The 19,891-nt window shown below is 50.7% G+C and overlaps 1 protein-coding gene and 1 long non-coding RNA gene across 3 annotated transcripts in view; one reads left to right on the forward strand and one right to left on the reverse strand.

The window, feature by feature from the left end:
* Positions 1-5,183: 5,183 nt before the first annotated feature.
* RUNX2 (RUNX family transcription factor 2) overlaps positions 5,184-19,891 on the forward strand; it is a 141,400-nt gene continuing 126,692 nt past the window's right edge. Inside the window, exons 1-3 of one of the 2 annotated variants that reach the window (XM_015859908.2) lie at positions 5,184-5,514; positions 11,866-12,022; positions 17,968-18,072. In XM_015859908.2, coding sequence (XP_015715394.1) covers positions 5,215-5,514; positions 11,866-12,022; positions 17,968-18,072 — 562 coding nt within the window. In that variant the 5' untranslated portion in view covers positions 5,184-5,214. Of the gene's footprint in view, positions 5,515-11,633; positions 12,023-17,967; positions 18,073-19,891 lie in introns of those variants that run through there. The other variant, XM_015859907.2, reaches the window with a different exon arrangement.
* On the reverse strand, positions 12,017-15,006 carry LOC107312457. Its single transcript, XR_004306603.1, has 4 exons — positions 14,717-15,006; positions 13,559-13,938; positions 12,945-13,247; positions 12,017-12,693 (listed from the first exon to the last, which is right to left on the reverse strand). It is a non-coding gene; the product is annotated as an uncharacterized LOC107312457 (long non-coding RNA).

Below are 19,891 nucleotides of genomic sequence, written 5' to 3' on the forward strand. Positions count from 1 at the left end.
GTTCTTGTCTCGGTGGCAATCTACGGGGTAACCATATCCTCTCTCTCTCACCTTAGAGAACAGCCTACAGTTAGCGGAATGCGTGGGCGGTGGGGGGTGGGGGAGCCGGGCGGTCGGGGATCGTCTAATCTGTTAGTTTATGGGGTTGGGTGGGTAAAAAAAAGTCTTTAATAAGAACAAAGATTACTTGCGAAAATGATGGGGCGGAAGGTGCCCGAGCTCGTCTGAACCGGAAGAGCAGCACACGCGATGACGTGCTGTGCCTCAGAGTACAAAAACAATTCAAACAAAGACCTGGACCAAAGAAAAAAAAAAAGAGAGGGCGGGGGGGGCGGGTTGGCACAAAATAGAATTCCGGGTGGGCAGGGGCTGGAAGATGGAAAAAGAGTACATTAAAAAAAAAAAAAGCAACGGAAAAAAAAAAATACACACACACACAGCACGGTCATCATGAATATGAAAAAAGCCCCAGAGGACTCTACAGCTCTGCTGTGGTTCGTTTCGCTCTCACGCTTCGGGTGGCCTGTCATATGCATGGACCTCAAGAGCTACGCCCCTAGCGCTGCGGCCACGTGTCTCACGACAGCAGCCGTCCCTTGTCACCCGGAGCTCTCTCTAGCCTGTCCGTCCCCCGTCACCTATTCTCACCGAGCTTCTTTCCTAGTTCCTGTCGGCGAACTTCTCCTCCTTTTTCTTCCTCTCTCCCTAAGTAAGTTCCTCTCGAGTGTCGTCTTTCGGATGCTCTTGTAAAAGAGCGGGAGGTGAAGGCAGACAGTGCACCTGGCTCGTAGCCGCTTCAGAGATGAAGGGGATGCGTACATCGGTCATGAGCGAACCGCGTGTGGGTAAAACGTCACACTCGGTTTTTCTCTTCCGTAAAAGGTTCTTCCTCCTCCTCCGCCAACAAACGGCGAAAGTAAAAAATGAGCAAGTAATTAAAAGACGCGAAATGGGCCTTTGCGGGCCGTAAGCGGGGTTGCCCGGTGCCTGAGGAGCACGGTGCGGGTGAGGCCGGGAGCGGCCCGGACTACGATTCGTGTGGCTAGGGGCTAGTTCCGGTATATTTATGAAATAAATCACAGCACCTTTAGTAGCAGGCTTCTCTGTTAGACGCCCTCTCGGCCTTTCCTTTACCATCGCGCAGCACTTCGTCGCGTGATGGCGGGCGGCAAGAAGTAGAAGAGGAAGAACCCACACCCCCCGGGAGCAGCCCCTCTGCAGTTCCCCTGGTCGGCCAAAGCGCGTGGGAAGTAATAGCCCTGCCGAAAAAACTGATTGTCCCTACCGCACAAGGGAAACGGGGGGAAAACGCCAGTTCGGTTTGCGGTCTCCCTCTTTGTTAATTGAAGTCGCTGCTTGGATCCGAGGTCGGGGAGCCCAACCGGGTAACTGGAATCGCTATGTTGGTTTTTTTTTTTGTGGGGTTAATTTTTAGGGGGGCGGGGTTGGTTTTGGTTTTTTTTTGTATTTTTTCCCTCCTACCCTGTCTGCTGCTTGTCTTCTCTAAGCAGAGATCGATTAACTCTTGACAGTGCAGCGCCGCGGCATAAGACAAACCGAAAAGGAAAGGAGTGCTACGCTCTGGTTTTCGGCCTACAAGGGCACGGTCACGGCATTCACGGGTGTGCGCCTTCCTTTGGCTGGTGGTATGTGTACGGTCACCTCGCCACGCAGTCCGCCAGCAACCCGATGCGGCGTTCCGGGTCCGCGCGGTGGGGGAGAACACCGGATCGGAATATACTCATCGTGCACAACGATTAAACGACACGATTAAAAGGCGAAAGAAGTACGCAAAAAGTTCTTTCGGGTGCCGAAAGAGCTGGAGTCCGTGTTACTAGTGGAGCCAGAAGAGGAGGGGGCAATAAAATGAAATATAAAGGAAGCCAATATCTCTTACGGCAGGATATTTAAGAAGAGGCCGCGCCGAGCTCGAGACAACGGAAAAAAAAGAAAAAACAAGAAGAGAAAATATTTTAACTCGCGCAGTTTGCTTTTGTTGTTTTTCTTTTTTTTTTGTGCGTCGAATGCGGTTTTTTTTGTATGTTTTCTTCTGGGGAGCGGCTTGCGCCCAACGGGCGAACTTCTATACTGATTAGGGGGTTTTTGTGTTTAATATTATACGGGGCTCTTCCGGCTGTTATCATTATGCTGATGAGAGTCAGCAAGCACGTGGTGGCCTTGCGCTCCTCAGCTTTGGCAGCCTTCAAAATAGAATACCAATTTACAATGGGGCATCCCGGCGAAAACGCGCAGAACGACGAGAAGGCACACCGAACCCCTTAGAACTCCGCACGCCGAGCACCCCCCCCGCGCCCCCACAGCGATGGGAGAGCCCTGTTCGCCTGGAGCCGCCCGCGAGCCGGTTGGGCGAGCGAGAGCTGCTCCCGTGGCCGGAGGTGGACAAGGCAGGGGGGGGTCCGCAGCCAAGCGGCGATGGGTCTTTTTTGCGCGCGCACCGCCCCGCTCTGCACATCCCTGTGCTCGGCCGGGGACGGGGAGCGAACTGGGCTCGAGCTAGTGCGGCGCGTCGCGGTTTTCTTCCAGTATTGACACTGTTTGGGAGGGACCCGGGGTTGGGTGGTTGTTCTATTCATTCCAACCCCCCCTCCCGAAAGACCATCTCCCATAATGGACTTTGAAAAGCTCTGCTGTTTTGGCGCCGGAGTATGTATCTAGTATGACCGGTTCTTTCTTGTGTGCCCACTGGTTAGTCGTGCTGAGACTCCGCGAGTCTTAAAGGTCGATGCATAAGCATTTGGAACTGTGAAAATGCAAAAGCATGGCTGGATAGAGCGAAACGCTATATCTTCCGCCAACCCCACCCCCACCCCTTTATCTTTTTCTCTATAGCTGGTAAACGCAGCGCAGCGGGTTTGTTTTCTCCCTTAAAAAAAATTCAAAATTAAAAAAAATTTAAAAAAAATTAAAAAAAGCTGGCAGATCTTATTTAAAAAAATTTTACATACATTGGTAATGCAAAAGTGTCGCGCCCCCCGAGCACCACAAGCGACCTATGCACCCACGCCGCCATCTTGTTCGGCATCTTACCCCTAGCGTCGCTAAATATGCCTGACCCGCACCGCGGCCCGGGGCTGCAGCGCCAGGTTCCCTGCTCTCTGCTGTGTGGCCTTTCCTACCCCCCCCCTGCCTTGCAGCCTCGCTGGTTTCGCCAGCCCGGTGTGTTTCTCTTGCTGCGGTCGCGTCCGGTTGGCAGGGTGGGTGTTTGGTGGTTGTCCGGTCCGGGGGAAAGAGGGCTGTGTGAAGGGCGGGCGGGCCCGGGAATTGGTGGTGGGCGCGTGGAGCAGGAGGAGGTTGGCCTGCACTGAGATTATATGAGCTACTTTGTGTTAAGATGGGGCTGGCCGGATGAGGTCGGTCTGTGTGCCTGGGGCGGCGACACTTTGTTTACATGGGTATGTAAAATTGTTTTAAATAAGATTTCTGCCCTTTTTGATTTTTAATTTTATTTTTTTTTAAAGGGAGAAAACAAACCCGCCTGCCTTTACCTTAACGGGGGGGGTGGGGGGGGGGGGGGATGCTGCATAGATGTTTTCATTCATTCAAGAAATTAGATCTTTAGTATACCGGAGTTCTTAGCACAACCTTGGCCACCTGACTCTCTCTCTTGAATATATGGCAAAACAGACTTTTTCTTTTCTTTTACAAATCAATCAACCAAACAAACCAACCCCAAAGTGTTAATGGAAAAAACCCGGAGCGGCAAACTTGACGCGCATCGCCCCCCCCCCCCCCCCCCTCTTGACCCCCCCTCCTTTCCTCGGCCCGGCCCCCTCCCCGCGGCTGCGGGCGGCTCCAGGCGAGGGCTCTCCTCCTTGGGGGGGGGGGGTTGGAGCGGGGTGGGTTGTGGGGGGGGATGCACATTGTTGTATTTATTTTGAAGGCTGCAGAAGGCTGAGGAGCGCAGCACCACGTGCTGCTGACTCTCATCAGCATAATGATGGCCCCAGCCGGAGAGCCCCGTATATATAAACCACAAACCCCCTAATCATTAGAAGTCCCAGCCTCCAAAAGAAAAAAAAAAACCGCATTCAGGACAAAAAAAAAGACTGCGGAGTTTTTTTTTTCTTCTTGTTTTTCTTTTTTTTTTCTTTTCCTGCGTGTTGTTTTTTCTCCCCCCTCTCGGCTCCTCCGCCTCCCCGCACGCAGCTCTTCGGCACCCGAAAGAACTTTTGTTGCTTTTCGCCTTTTATTTTTTTAATATATTCTTTATCGTTCTCGACCGACGCGATTTTTCGGAGAGCGGAGCGTAACTCCCGCAAAGCGACACCTGAATGACTGCTGAGACAGTGACTTTTTTTTTGCCTGCTGCTGTTCATCGAGAAAAGGGGGGAAAAAAAAAACCAAACAACCGCCCCCCTAAAAATTAACCCCACCAAACCAAACGAGCGATTCCAGTTACCCGGTTCGGCTCCCCGGACTCGGATCCAGCAGCGACTCAATTAACCGGACCGGACCGCACCGAAGCTGCCTTTCCCCACCGTTTCCTCGGGCATAGTTTCGGAATCAGCCCGCACAGGGCTGCTCCGGGGGGGGGGGGTTCTTCTCTTTTTTGCCCCCTCCCGACGATGCTGCCGTTTGGAAGCCGGGCGCCGGACTCGCCCTGAGCCCCGATCTTCGTCCCGGGCCGCTCCCGGCGCTCAGCCCCGCACCGCTCCTCGCACCGCAGCCCCGGCACGGCGCTAAGGCTTCGCTCCCTTTTTCTTCGCCGTTTGTTTGGCCGGAGGAGGAGGAAGAATTCTTCGGAGGAAACCGGGACGTTTCCCCTTCGCTCATTGCGAGTGACGCTCCTCTTGAAGCGGCGAGCACAGCCGGCTGCCTTCGCCCCCTCTTCAAGCCCGAAAAGCGGACGGGAAGGGAGAGGAAGGAAAAAGGAGAGAAAGTCGCGCGGCGCTGAGAGCAGGAGCGGCGGCTGGAAGCGGGGAAGGACGGACGGACGGACGGAGGAGAAGCGGCTCCGGGCAGGGACGCGCTGCGGGACGGAGCCGCAGCGCCGGGCGTAGCTGAGGGCAGCGCAGCCCCGAGCGAACGAACGACAACAGACTGAGATCTGGGGCTTTTTTTTTAATTCTTTTTGTGCCGTTGTGTTGTTTTTTTTTTCCTTGCTTTTTTCTTTTTTTTTTTTTCCCCCCGATTTTTTTCCCCCCCCCCTCCCCGCCCCCCCGCCCCCCAATTCGCTAACTTGTGGCTGTTGTGATGCGTATCCCCGTAGATCCCAGCACCAGCCGGCGCTTCACCCCCCCCTCCAGCAGCCTGCAGCCCGGCAAGATGAGCGAGGTCAGCCCGGTCGTAGTGGCCCAACAGCAGCAGCAGCAGCAACAGCAACAGCAGCAAGAAGCCGCCGTGCCCCGGCTGCGGCCGCACGATAACCGCACCATGGTGGAGATCATCGCGGACCACCCCGGGGAGCTGGTGCGCACCGACAGCCCCAACTTCCTGTGCTCCGTGCTGCCCTCCCACTGGCGCTGCAACAAGACGCTGCCCGTCGCCTTCAAGGTGAGCGCTTCTCCCCCCCGCGCTGACAGCGGCCGCTCGCCCCCCCTTCCCCATCACCTCCGCCCGCAGGCGTTGCGGTGTTCGCCCCCACCAGCCCGCAATGCCCGCCGTGCCCCCCCCCCCCCGGTAGTGCCTCCCGCGATGACTTCTGAGCCCCTCTCATCCCATCGTTCCTTGTGCCCCCACCCCCCCTCCATTCCTCTGTGCTGCCCCCTCCCCGCCCCAATCCTCTTGATGCCTCCCGCCCCCTCCGCCCGCCTCACTGAGCTCTGAGCCCATACACTGACTTTCTGTGCACCCGCGCACTGACTTCTGTGCCCCCCCCACTTACCCCCCCGCCCTCCGCCAATGATCTCCGTGTTTCCCACCCTCCCCGTGCTGCAGTAACTGTTCGTGTGCCCCCCTCTCGTTTTGCACGGACTTCTGTTGCAGACCTCATCCTGCACTGACTTCTGTGACCCCCAGTCCTACAAAGTTTCCTGTGCACCCCGGGCTTTCTTTGACTTCTGTGTCTCTCCCCCTTTCAGCCCCCTCCCGCCCCCCCATCCTGCACCGTGCATCCCCTCATCCTGCAATGAGTTCTGTGCCCCCTCTGTCCTACACTGACTTCTGTGCCCCCCCATTCCGCAACAGCTCCTATGCGTGTGCCCATTCCTGCCTTGAGTCTTTTGCTTCTCCATCCTACAGCGACTTCTTGTGCCCCTACAGTGCCTCCTGTGCCCCCATCCCGTGCTGCATTGCCTCCTGTGCCCCCCATCTGCACTGATTTCTGTGTCCCTTCTGCACAGTGTGTGTGTCCCAAGGCTCCGTAGGGTCTTCCGTGCCACCCTCGGTGCTCCAGTTCCTCCTGCCCCCCCCCCCCCCGTCCTGGCGTTGCCTCACATACCCCCATCCTTCTGTCTGCCATGCCCCCGCATCCCACTGTGCATCCTGAGCCCTCTCTGCCCTGCAGTGCTCCCTGTTTCCTCTCTGTCCCATAGAACATCCTTACCCCCTCTCTGCAGACCCTCTCATGCCCTCCCATCCTGCAGGGCACGCTGTGCCCCCCCCGTGCTGCAGTGTGTGCTGTGCCACCGAACCCTCCCAACCTCTGGGATCAGTCATGTTATTTCTATTCCCTTAAAGCATTGCCCCCCTCTGGGCTCCCCCCGTCCCTGTGCCACCACCACAGCACCCCACTGAGCCTCTTAGCAGCTTTCCTTTAAAAAAAGAAGTTTTCTTATAACGAGATTCATCCATCTGCAAGAGCTCAGTGCAGGGATGCAGAACGGGTGCTGCCTCCAAACCTTCCCTGAGGGGCACCCCCAAAATCCCAGCCTCGTGTCCCAGCTCCTGGAGCTGGGGAGGGGGCGCACATGGGTTTAGTGCAGGGATTGGGGTCCTGATGGGGGAACCCACTCACTTCTCCTGGCCTCCACGGAGTGGTTGGGGGGGGTGTTAAGATTCTCATTTTCTGCCTCCATCCCCGCGCACGCTGATGAGAGGAAAACGTTTATTAAAAGCTGCAGTAGCAGCCCCGGCTGTGTGCTGTGTTCTGCAGCCCTCCGTCCTCCCCACAGCCCTGCACGGCTGCACTGAGCCCCCCAACCATGTCCTAAGGCCGGCAGCACTTGCCTGCAGTGGCTCACGGGCACAGCCTGGGAGCAGCCCTGCACCCCAGTGCTGCCAGAACGACCCCTTGGGTTGTGTTTTCTGCATGCCAGCCACGCTATCTTTGTTTTGTCGGGGAAATAAAATGGGTCAAAACAGCTGAAAGAGCTGGTTTTGGTGTGTCTGGCCATAAAGGCGGTGTGCTGCTGGCACTTTGCTATCAGAGGGAGTAGAGATGAAGGCAGAGGGGCAGAGACCTGCTGGGTCTGTAGCTGCAGTTACCCTGCATAGGGCCTGCCTTGTGCTTGGGTGGAAATAGCAGAAAGTGGGGTGTGTTCTGCCACTGGGTCTGCGGGTGCTGTGGGGCCTATGGGGTGCCACCAGGTTACAGGGTGCCACTAGGTTATGGGGTGCCTCCAGTCTGTGAGGCTCAGGTCAGAGCTTGGCTCTGATTCCTGGCGTGAGGAGTTGTCTCCCAGGATCGCAGTTGTGATTAATTTGCTTGTAGGTGAGCTCAGTGTTGTAGTTCCTTCCTATAGAAGTAACGTGAGGGCTCTGTGTTATTGCTTCTGTATTTCTGCTTCCGTTTGAAAAGGCTGAGCGTGCCCCTGCCCTGCAGCCACCCAGAGCGTGCGGTCCCAGCTCACTGCAGGGAGGCAGTGGGGCTCAGCTGAGTGGTATTTAGGATGTTATTCCAGTACATGTGATAAAAGGACTTACAAAGAGCGAGAGCAAAGAGCGAGAGCGCATCCCAGCGTGTTTGTGCTCATAGGTTCTGATATTTGGGTGGTGTGTGGGGCTGCAGGCAGGTGTGGATGCGGGAGGTTTATCGATGTGCTGAGTTGTCCCTTCAGCTCTGAGCTGTCACACGCAGCATATAAGATGCTCTTAAAACACGCCGTGTCTGGATGCCCTTGTTTCCTGGTGGAGGCTGACAGGGCCACACTGTGTGCAGCCAAGGCAGAAGGTGTGAGCAAGGAGCAGAAGTACCATACAGCAACAGGCGCTGATAAGACTTTCTGCATAGCAAAATGATGGTTGGGACCCATCGGACAGGTTTTAAACTTGAATCTCATTTATCAGTGCAGCTTTCCTGCAGCTGCCCGCTGCTTTCAGACCGAAGAAGCTGCAGTGAAACACTTGATGCGATACAGCAGAATGGCAATTATCTCTAAAACACTGCAAAAAAGAGACAGATTTGGGCTATAGGAATCTCAGCGAGGCAGAAACTTGAAAGTAAAATGGCTCACAGACAACAGAGTTTTTGAAGTTTTATTGGCAATAAATAATATGTTGATGATAATGTTTTGAGTGGTGCGTTAAGTGTGCCATAATTCTCTCGCAGAGCTCTCCAGTTAAAAAGTGCTCTGGATGTAGCACTGTTTTAATTTAAAAGAGAAAGAAGTTAGATATAAATCACACGCGGGGAAGGAAGTGTGCAATAAACAGCGCTGGGTTTGATTATCATTTTGTGAAATAACGTTGGCTGAGCGTCACGTTTGAATTTTCAGTATTAATATTTACACGCTGCGGGGAGAGAGTCTGCGTGGGGCTCACGGACCAGGTGGTGAGGTTGGCTGTGCAAACTGTGCCTGCTGGTGCTGCTCTGACCACGCTGCAGTGCCCGGGCAGCAGAGCAATGGGCACTGTGCTCCGTGCACCCAATTCTGTTCCCTTTGTGATGTGTAAGAGCCTTTTGTTGGCTGCAGCCATCGGGATTTGGCTCTCTGTTGACTCTGGGAGTTCTATCTGAAAGGCCATGAAGACCCACCCTGCTGGGTGTTGGGGTGGCTGTAAGGTTGCAGTGCCTTATTGGGGTGGCTGTAAGGATGCAGTGCCCTGCTGGGTGTTTGGGTGGCTGTAAGGTTGCAGTGCTTTATTGGGATTTGCTGTAAGGTTGCAGTGCTTTACTGGAGTGGCTGTAAGGTTGCAGTGCCTTACTGGGGTGGCTGTACGGTTAGCAGTGCCCTGCTGGGTGTTGGGGTGGCTGTAAGGTTGCAGTGCCTTATTGGGGGTGGCTGTAATGCTGGGTGTTGGGGTGGCTGTAATATTGCAGTGCTTTATTGGGGTGGCTGTAAGGATGCAGTGCCTTATTGGGGTGGCTGTAAGGTTGCAGTGCTTTACTGGGGTGGCTGTAAGTTTGCAGTGCCTTATTGGTGTGGCTGTAAGGATGCAGTGCCTTATTGGGGTGGCTGTAAGGATGCAGTGCCCTGCTGGCTGTTGGGGTGGCTGCTGGCTGTGATCCCACCCAGTGCTGATAACAGCAGAGCACTGCAGTGGGCAGAAGGAAAGCAGAACAGCCATGAGGTGTGAGACCTCTCCCAGTAGCACAGCAGTAGTTCAGGGGCTGTCAGCATTTCCACTCCAAACCCCAGTTTTCAGAGTTTATAACTCAGCTGTTTTAAATAGCTTCAAGCTGCAACCTGCTGTATAAACTGCCAGCCCAGATGTATATTTTTAAACAAATAATAATAATAAAAAAAAGAAGTTGTGCAAATCAGTTTCTCTGTTTCAAGTTATAGAACATTATAATATTTTTAATAGTATCAGATGCTCTTTTGGCAATATCTCCAGCAGAGACATTCTCAAGTCCCAGACAGCTGAGATTCAGAGGCTCCTTGAATTCAGTGCTTTGCAAGAGGAGTTTTCGGAGTGATAGAGATCAGTGTCCGTGCAACAGGTACTGCAGCTTCGTTCAGAACAAGCTTTTTGCTTGTGCCTGCTCCTGTGCAGTGTTTCTGTCACTTCCAGCATAGGAAACATAGTGTGGCCGTTTCCAATCCCACCAGACCGAAACCAGGCAAGTAGGTCTATTAAGCAGATGGGAATTGTGTTGTGCAAAGAGATGCGTCTGTAAGGGCAGGTTTGGTTTTACTCCGTGTCCTCCACCAGCTCTCATGCCTTTTGGGGCTTTGGTTAGAGATAGATAGAAAAACGTAGTTTTAATCATCCAAATGTGCAGGTAGCTTCATGTGGAGGTAAACACCATGAAATGGTGGAAATTTTCGTGTTTGAAGAATAGGTAACAAACCCACGCTGTGCCTGTGTTAATCTTTACTCTTTTGCTTCGCTCGTACCCACTTCGCCATGCACTTACAGCCCCTTTCCTATGAATATTGAAGTAATTTCTGATGGACGCGTGACATAAAATTTCCAGATCAAAGTTCATGCAGTCATTCCATGCAGAAAATTCTCCCAGTGCTCTGTATTGCTCTGGGTTTCCAACTCTCCGTGCAGAGCTTTGTTCTGGGCAGTGCTGTCGCTGTTACCTTCTGGTGCTTCTTGGCAATGAGGTCTGAAAGTGTGACAGTGACAGACGTTCTACGTAGTGAGGAGCTTTTGGTATGACTGGAGGCTCTTTTATCAGCTGTCTTTTCAGCCCTGATCTTAGCTCACCTCTCACAGTGAGCCAAGCTCAGACATTGCATCAGCTGCAATGAGAGGGATGAGCTTCGTACAGGTGGGAGATGCAGGGATGCCCTGGCAGCGCATGTGGAACCAAACAGCACTGACAGGAGGAGAGGCTGGGAAGGAAACCTAACAGAAGTAATGGGGTGTTTGTGTGCAAAGGGCCTTTTTGGAGGATGTGGGCCCTGCCCAGCCCTGGGGTGAGGGGTGCTGCACTGCTGGGCAGCAGGAGGGAACAGGAGGGAGTGGGGCTGCAGAGGGGCTGCAGTGGTTGTACTCCCTCTTCCACAGCCCCAATGGACTCGTGTGCCCTACTTTGCATTTCTGGAGCTCAAGGGATTCTTGTTTGTTAGTTTGTTCATTGCTCACTGTGTAGAAAGCATAGATTGCAAGTACCCGGGGTGCTGATGTGCTTATCGAGGCTGCCTGGAGACAACGTGCTCTGCCATAAGCCGAGACGGGAGCACGCTGCAGGCAGCTCCCTGCGTTAGGCTTTGAGCCAGTATCCATTTACCGGGGGTGCGAGTTCAGCAGCTGATGAGCTGTGATCTGACAGCTCCCTTTGCAGCCCCTGGAGCCGACTGCAGCCAGAGCCAGGTGGGCTGGGGGCTGCTCACCACCCTGCCCAGAGCTTCTCCTGTTCCTGTGGGGTCCCTTCAGGCTGCAGCCCTTCCATGCAGATGCAGCAGTTGGTGGCAGGATTCCCATTTGACTTTAGGGTGCTGTTACCTGCAGCAAGGCATCGGCAGAACCTGTTTTATATGGCATTACAGCTTTGCTTCATACTTTCTCTTAAGTGATATGATTTTTGTTTTTCGGCAGTACAGCCTATTATAAATACTTTCAGATTTCGTATGCTTTTGTCATAGATTTTTATTGCTGTGAAGGAATGCTTCACAGCACACTGGGCCATGTAACACTGTGTGTATGCACCAGGCTGGATGTGGCTCTGGGCAGCCTGGGCTGCTGGTTGGTGACCCTGCACACAGCAGGGGGTTGGAGCTGGATGAGCACTGTGGGCCTTTGCAACCCAGGCTATTCTATGATTCTGTGCTATATATTCCAAGTATATATATATATACATACTCTTTTATACTTAATGAATATCACAGTGCAACCTTCAGTTATTAGCATCAAGCACGGTCGTCTATGGGAAAAGACGTTTCCAGCAGGACTTATGATAAAATGTAAAACATTTGTGTCAGGAGATGGACTGAATTAATAGTAGGAGAAGCCAGAGCTGCTGTTCTCCCACCTTGGAATTGGAGCAGAGGCTCAGTGCTGTGAAGGTATGCACTGCAAGGAAGTGCAGAGCCTTGTCACAAGCTGTGCTTTCTTGTCCCCTTCTCACAGGTGGTGGCCTTAGGAGAAGTGCCTGATGGGACCGTGGTCACCGTGATGGCTGGGAATGACGAGAACTACTCTGCAGAGCTCCGAAACGCTTCGGCTGTGATGAAGAACCAGGTGGCCAGATTCAATGACCTGCGATTTGTGGGCAGGAGTGGCAGAGGTAGGTGGCTGCTTTGTGTGCATGCACAGCAGGCTGAAGGGAAGGCCTGAGCATCAGCCTCGTTTCACAAGGAAACGTGTGTTGATAAATTGTTGCCTGCCTTTCACACATGCCAGTTTTATTTGCAAACTTGCCAGCCCAGCGAGGTGTTCTCCCTTGCAAAGCTTTCCTGCCACGTCTTTGTTCATTTTTGGAACGCCGGTTTTGAGAAATGATTCACAGAATACCTTGGTTCCCCATTTTAATCACGCAGCAGAGGAGGAAGGAAACGAGGATATTCGTGATGGTTTTCTTATGGTCAGGCAGTGCATCTCAGGCCGCTGTAAGAAGAGATGAAGGATTCCTTTCAGCAGTAGCGCTTCTGTTGGAGCTGTTGCAGGAGAGCTAGAATTAAAGGAGCGTTGCACATCACATGTGTTTTAAGTTATGGTCTTTGAAAGCTCACAGCTATTGGTAGAAAGCCTTCTGGTGCTTCCCTGCCCTTTGTGTGTGACCTGCAGACAGAAACCTCGCTGTTCTTGTTAGTAACCTGCCTGACGTATATGAATTGATGGTAAGCTTTGGATGGAACGAAATTCAGTCTTTAAATGTCAGGGAGGGCAGCTTCCAATTTTTTTGGGAGATTTAGAGTGCTGTCATTGTCTTCCAGCTGTTCAGGAGGATCCTGTGACCTGGGAATCACAGAATCATAGAATTACTCAGGTTGGAAATGACCTCAAAGATCATCAAGTCCAACCGCAGCCTAGCCATAGTACCCTAACTCTAACAACCCTCTGCTAAATCATATCTCTGAGCACTGCATCCAAACGGCTCTTAAACACATCCAGGGACAGCCACTCAACCACCTCCCTGGGGAGCCTATTCCAGTACTTAACTACCCTTTCTGTAAAGAAGTGTTTCCTAACATCCAACCTAAACTTACCTTGACTCAGCTTGAGGCCATTTCCTCTCATCCTGTCACCAGTGAGAAGAGACCAGCTCCGCTCTCACTGTAAGCGTACTTAGAAAGCCTTTGTCACCATTGAGAGCACGAAAATAATGTAAGATTCTTGCAGCTGCCTTTAAAATTCAAGGTAGTGATTGAAATGACCACTTGAGGGAAGCTGGCACTTCAGTCTTAGTGCAGGAATGCTCAGAGGGATCTGTTGTATCAATCAGCCATCGATTCAGCCTCAGTGTTTATGCGTTGTGTACTTGCAGTAATTATTTCTGTTTTAAACTGGCCCTGCGTGGAGGGAAAGGAAGAAATAAAAGCTGAACTGTGTGTGTGGAGAATCAGTAATAAAGCTAATGTACGGTCACACACTTTAACGGCAGCTGTACATCTTAGGGCTATTTCTCCCCCCAAAATGCTCACCAAACGTAGGATGGAGGCTGCGATAGTTTCAGTCAGACTGCATGCTTTTACAATTACGGCTGTTTTGTGAAAGTGATTCCATCAGTGTGGCTCACAGCAGCTATTTTTTATATTAGTGACTTGGCCAACAGCTCTCTTTATCATTTTACATCTTGAAAATTATTGGTAATAAAGGATACCTTGAAAACAGAATAACTCCTGCAGAAGCGATGCAGTATAAATATGGCCTTCGCTGCCCTTTGGGATGCAGTGCTGCCTTCCTCTTCCATTTGTCTTGCTTCCTTTGGAAAAACCAGCCTGCTCTGTTACTGTGCTGCTGGGTGAGGTCTGAAGGTTCCCTGGCTCGGTCGCTAGCAGTGCTTTACCATAGGAGTTCAATGTGTGACTGCTCCAGCAGTACCAAAAGGATCCGAGATGTGCCGTTTCATTTGAAATGTATGATAAAAGCTTTTTTGTTAGCCCATAGGAAACCAACCAGAGGGCCTGGGACACTTCGGTAGGTGTAGATGTGGGCACATAGGAACACAAAACCTCTGAATTTGGGCACCGGTCGTTCAACCTGGAATAGAGTTTTTTCTCTGATCGGTCTGGGTAGAATCTATGGAAAAGCGATAGTGTACTTTTCAAGCCCTCAACATATTTATTTAAGAGACTTCAAAGCAAAACAAAGGGTGTGCACTGTTTTACTATATTGGCTTTCTGAGTTTTGGCTGGTTTCCCAAATAGCAATTTTTATATTTTAAAAAAAAAAAAAAAAAAGGAAAAAAAAAAGGAAGAAAAAAGACAGACTTAACTGCTTGCAGACTTTTCACGCATGGAAGATGAAGAAAGCTTCTTTTGATGAAGTGTAATTATGTCCAAACAGAGCTGACCCCCTCCCCCTATATTTCTTATGATCTTAACGGAAGAAAGTAGGGCTTTGCCTTTGAAGCAGCCGGGACTCGGTGGAGGATCTGAAATGCTGCATTCTGCTGCCAGAGGCGGGATGGAGAAATTGGTCCAGACTTGTCTCCCAGACTTAGAACAGAGAAGGGGGAGAGAGAGAGGAAAGGAGGAAGAGTTATCATTACTGATAGATTTTTATAACTCTCCTTAAAATAGCAGGAAAGAAAGCAGTAGTTGCAAACAGAAGTGAGAAAGCTACTTACAGAGGCACATAGCAGTAGGTGCGGGTCTTGAAGTAGAACAGGAAAAATAAAGTAAGAAAGAAATCATTTCTCGGTGGCAAGAAACTAATCCACACCTGTTCCTGCCTTCAGATTTACATCTTTCTAAACAGCTCGCTCTTTGATCTCTGTATCTCTCAGTTTGATTGTGAAGGTGAATCATCAGCTTACCGCTTTGCCTTCTCTCCCACATTTTTTCCATGCTTCCCATGGCTCAGTGCAGTAACTGGATTCATATCCATGGTTGTGCTGCTCGCCTGACAGGAGCCCTGACTTCACGTTTTTGTTCGCATAATTCCTCTTAAATATCTTTCTGGACTCATAAGAATAAGTAACCAGAGCTCTTTATAATCGCGCAGAAGTTGGTTGTCTGTGGTTTAGACGCAGGAGATCACTTTTACAAGGCTGAGCCGCAGTGCAAAAAGAGAATTCCATTCCTTTGTGAGCACAGAATCATAGCATCACAGAACAGCCTAGGTTGCAAGGGCCCACAGTGCTCATCCAGCTCCAACCCCCTGCTGTGTGCAGGGTCACCAACCAGCAGCCCAGGCTGCCCAGAGCCACATCCAGCCTGGCCTTGAATGCCTGCAGGGATGGGGCATCCACAGCCTCCTTGGGCAACCTGTTCTGGTCACCTTCATTTTGTTGTTCCTCGATGATTTAATCACATCGGGACCTGCCTGAAAAACACGCAGCATACACAAGCTGCTGAGTCCCCTTTCCAACTGACTTCTGCTTTTTGCCTTGTGCTTCAACATATGTCCATCTCCTCCTCTTTTTGTCGGCTGGACTCACATGTGTGAATAACAAAGCACGCACAGTTTGGACACACGGAGGCATTAGTGCCAGATGCCTGCTTGGAGAGGGAATTTAGTAACAGAGCGCTGCAATTAGTCATCGGCTGCTAAAAGCGGATAGTTCAAGCGTCTGAGGGCATAAAGGTAGGCGATAAAAAGTGCATTAAAGGATTTCCTAGCAGAGGGAGGATCTCTCTGAAGTCACTTCCATCTATCTGGGGGAGGCAGAAGCATCACTGAAACGTGTGACCTTAAAAACATATTTTGTTCTCAATCCTGTAATATGTAAATCATTTCTTGAAAGCCCCGGGACTCGAGTGTGCTGGCAGGCTGTGCATCAGCCCGCTATAAAACCATGCTTTGTTTTACTGAGTGCGGCAGGGCTTCATTAATGTTCATTCATTAACGTTTCTGTTTGTTAGAATATCATCTAGGGAACAAAACCTGTTTTCCTTTCAAATGAGCTGCTTACCTGTTCAAGGTAGGCTGGCTGATCATTTAGCAGTGCTCACAGGCCAGGTGGAAACTCTGCTGCTGGTATTAGAGAGTGCATTTTTTTCTTGCCACTGTATCATGTTGAGATGCATTTAAGCATACAAAACCTTGCAGTGCTTGTCTATGGAATGATTTTACAGGGCCTTTTAAAATAGTATTCTTTTGTTGGCCTGATTTTTAGCCATCAGTAGACTGATTTGGCACATCAAGAGAGTGGTAGCAGTGTAAGGCCAAAGGCTTCGTTCCAAGGCATTCAGAAAATCCCCTTAGCGCCTTCGGTGGTTGCCAGTTGTATTCTGCTCCTTTTATATGGGTAACTGTGATCTGAGTGATGGTGTTTTCAGAGTCAGAACTATTTTCCGTGATAGGCTAATGCTAATAGAGGCCTAAGTTCCATCCCTGGCAAACTGGTGGGTGTCAGGCAGTCAGCTGAATTCCTGCTTGGATAAAGGGCTCACAATACCCCAGACCTAAACAGACAGTGTGGAGGCACTGTGTGCTCAGTGGGGAAATCGCTTCACATCCCAGGCTCTGCCTATAGGCATGGCACACACAGGCAAAATGATTGGGATGAGCAGGACTTGACAAAGACTGGACAGCCTCAGTGCACCGTACTGTCCCATAGTGGTCATTCTCAAAAGATGAGTGAGCAGACCCTTTTCCCAGTCATGTGGGGGGAGCTGCCTTCAGCCATGCCTCCCCACTGTACCTGAGGCCAACCTCAGCTGCCCGACACCTTTTGGCCTCACCTACAGAGAGATGGGTGCACCCAGAGCACAGCTACACCTGGAAAAAACACTTTACTCCAAGTGACTGTTGTGTGTCCTTACAAAGAATCCATGTCACATTTCAGTTTATGAGAAAAAGGGCTGGAACAGTTGGAAGTTGTACTCAGGGTAACGAATGATGCATGTCTGTCAGGTTTGGGGCAGAAATACAGCTTGAGCCGGAGAGAAAGACCAATCACGAGTTCTGACAGCCCAAGCTCTGTTCCATATTATGCCTTTTATATAAGCTGTTCTATATTAGGCTTGAAAAACCTGCACTGAGTTTGTACTGTTAGATATTGTTGAAGATGTGTGTCTTCGGAGTTCAACGAGAGGAAAAGCACCGGTAGCAGAAATGCAGAGAGAGGCAGGGAGAGAGAAAGAAAGTACTTGAGAGCCTGGTGGGGGAGCAGCTGAAAGGAGCAGGCAGGCCTGGGATGCTGACTGTTGTATTGAGTCACTGCTGCACGCCCACCTTTTCCTGTCTCGAAGCAGTTTTCAGTTTTGATTATCTGACGTGACTAACGGTTGCATATCTAACAGATTACAACTGTTAGTGGCCGGTGCCTGGTGCGAATGTGTGCCCGGCTCACCCGGCTCAGCCCCTCTGCTCATGTTCAAGGTTTCCTTCGGCCGAGGGCTCCAGATGCTCTCGTGCAGCGCTTGTGTGAGCTCCAGCCTTGAGAAACACAGCCGCAGCCTGACGGGGGGAGAGCGCGTGCACGCTGCGGTTTCTCACCACCGCTGGAAAGCTGAGGGCTGCCTCAGTGTTGAACAGAGAGACGTACAGTCGTTTGTAGGGGAAAAGTGTGCTCCCGTAATAATGATATCACCACGTCAGCCCTGGCGCGCAAAGGGCAGGAGACGCTGATTCCCTCTACTAATGGCTCCTGGGGGAACACGCAGCCTTTCCTCATCTCGTTGGAGTCAAACAACGACACGACGGAGCTGTGCGAAGTAAATAACATGTGGCCACATTCTGCTCTCTGTCCCGCAGCTGCAAAACTGGAGTAAATTCTTAAATTATCTGCCTCGCTTTGGATTTACACCACTTTCAATACAGCGAGGAATTTGGCTTGTCCTCGGCACTGAATCACTTTTGTTCTGTCGTTGCATGATGACCCATTATTAAATAAGGAACATTTAGATTGTCAACACATGGACATATTCTTGACGTAGAGTAAAACTGAAGGGGAGGAAAACTCCTATGGTCAGTTATGTTTTTAATTTTCGCGATTGTGGTAACGACAGGGAATAATTTTAAACGTCTCCGATTCTTTACAGAACACGCATGTGACTGTTTTCATGTTGTAATCACTCATTCCTCGTTGTTGTGTTTCTTTTTTTTTTCCCCCCTTTGTAGGGAAGAGCTTTACTTTGACAATAACTGTCCTGACAAATCCCCCCCAAGTCGCTACATACCACAGAGCCATAAAGGTTACGGTGGATGGGCCGAGGGAGCCAAGAAGTGAGTATTACACTCTTATTGCTGCACTTATGCCTGCTTAATTCTGTTTAACGGAGATCCATAAATGAAATGTATTTCTTTGTCAAACGCTGGGCCTTGCTCGGCAAAATATGTAAGCGCATGCTTAATTTGGAGCCTATGGGACCACACACATACTCGCATTAAACACACGCTGAAGTGCTTGGCTGAATTTGGGCAATCCCAAACCCGATCCTCATTCACATCAAGGTCTTGATACATTATCTGCCAGTGTAAATGAGAACTAAACCCACGGTATTTATGTATAATCTGATTTAGGCATAATAGATGCGGTCCTGCAACGAGCCGCTTCCCTGAGCTCCTGCAAGCTTCCAACTGAAGACATTTACAGCACGATAGGAGGTCGATCTCACAGGATCAGTCCTAGCACAGAAGGAAAATATATAATATAGTGCCTTTTTGTTTGCCCTTAAATTCTTTTGCCATCAGATAATTAATGCACCTGGTTAATCTTATCACACCTGAAATTGATTTTCAGCTGTGGACTCATCACAGAACCCCTGGGGCCAAAGAAAGCTCTGAACACTGTGCATCTACAGCATGGCCTTTGTTTCTTATCTGTGCACAGAAAGTGTGCTTAATGGCAGCGTAGCTGATCAGATTGTCCCTCAGCGTATTGGACACCTTCCTAACTTACAAAGAATCATGGAATCCCAGAATGGCCTGTGTTACAAAGGCCCACAGTGCTCAATCCAGCCTCCAACCCCCTGCTGTGTGCAGGGTCCACCAACCAGCAGCCCAGGCTGCCCAGAGCCACATCCAGCCTGGCCTTGAATGCCTGCAGGGATGGGGCATCCACAGCCTCCTTGGGCAACCTGTGCCAGTGCGTCACCACCCTCTGGGGGAAAAACTTCCTCCTAAGATCTGACCTAAACCTCCCCTGTCTCAGTTTCAAACCATTCCCCCTTGTCCTATCACTGCCCACCTTCATAAACAGCCGTTCTTCCTCCTGTTTATGTGCTCCCTTCAACTATTGGAAGGGGATCTCTAAACAGTGATTCACGGCTACATCTTTACAACAGTTGTGCTTTGCCACACTCCAGCAGTTTTCTGGATGGCCGATGCTTTTAGGTACAGGTGAGGCTGGTCATTCCATTGTGATCTCTGCCTGACTTTCTCTCGCACGTTTCGAAGGCAATCAGTGTGACACCATCTGGGTAGCAGTGATGAGCCAGCTCTGGAGTTTTTCCTGAATCTGACTAGAATGAGTCTTTCTAAATTGATTGGATTAACCAGGTATAGCTGCATTTAAATTGCATTTGGAGATTAAGAATTATTTGATGAATAACCACATTAAAAATATCCCTTTTGTGGAGGCATCTCCAATAATTGTTTTGCCTTTGATCTGCACATACAAGTGAGCCCTGTGAGGAGCATTCAGGGAGTTTTGCTGAGCATACCATCAAGGCAGAAGTAGAAGGCTGCATGCAGCGATGTGTTTCTCATGCTAATCCATGCTGTGGTGCCATCTCCTGCACAACTGAGAGAGGGAAACCAAAGTGCCTTCTGTAAGAGCTGCCCAGCTCTAATTCCTCTCCTAGATCAGCAGGTAGAAAAAAGCAACCAGCTATGGAGAAGTTTCCTTCTGTAGGTACTTAGGCTGCTGCCCTCTCACATCTGAGATTTCTGTCTGTCACAGCAAGGGGATTTTCATCCTGCTGTCCCTCTCTAGCTGGAGCAGTGCTCTTTTTAATGTTCAAACTGTTGCTTGCTTCAAACTGTGCTCAGAGTGTAAAAAACAGGGTTTATCATTTGCCTGTTCCCATTTGGAGGCCGCTCC

This window comes from Coturnix japonica, chromosome 3 (assembly GCF_001577835.2).
Source record: "Coturnix japonica isolate 7356 chromosome 3, Coturnix japonica 2.1, whole genome shotgun sequence".
In the NCBI taxonomy this organism is placed as follows: domain Eukaryota; kingdom Metazoa; phylum Chordata; class Aves; order Galliformes; family Phasianidae; genus Coturnix; species Coturnix japonica.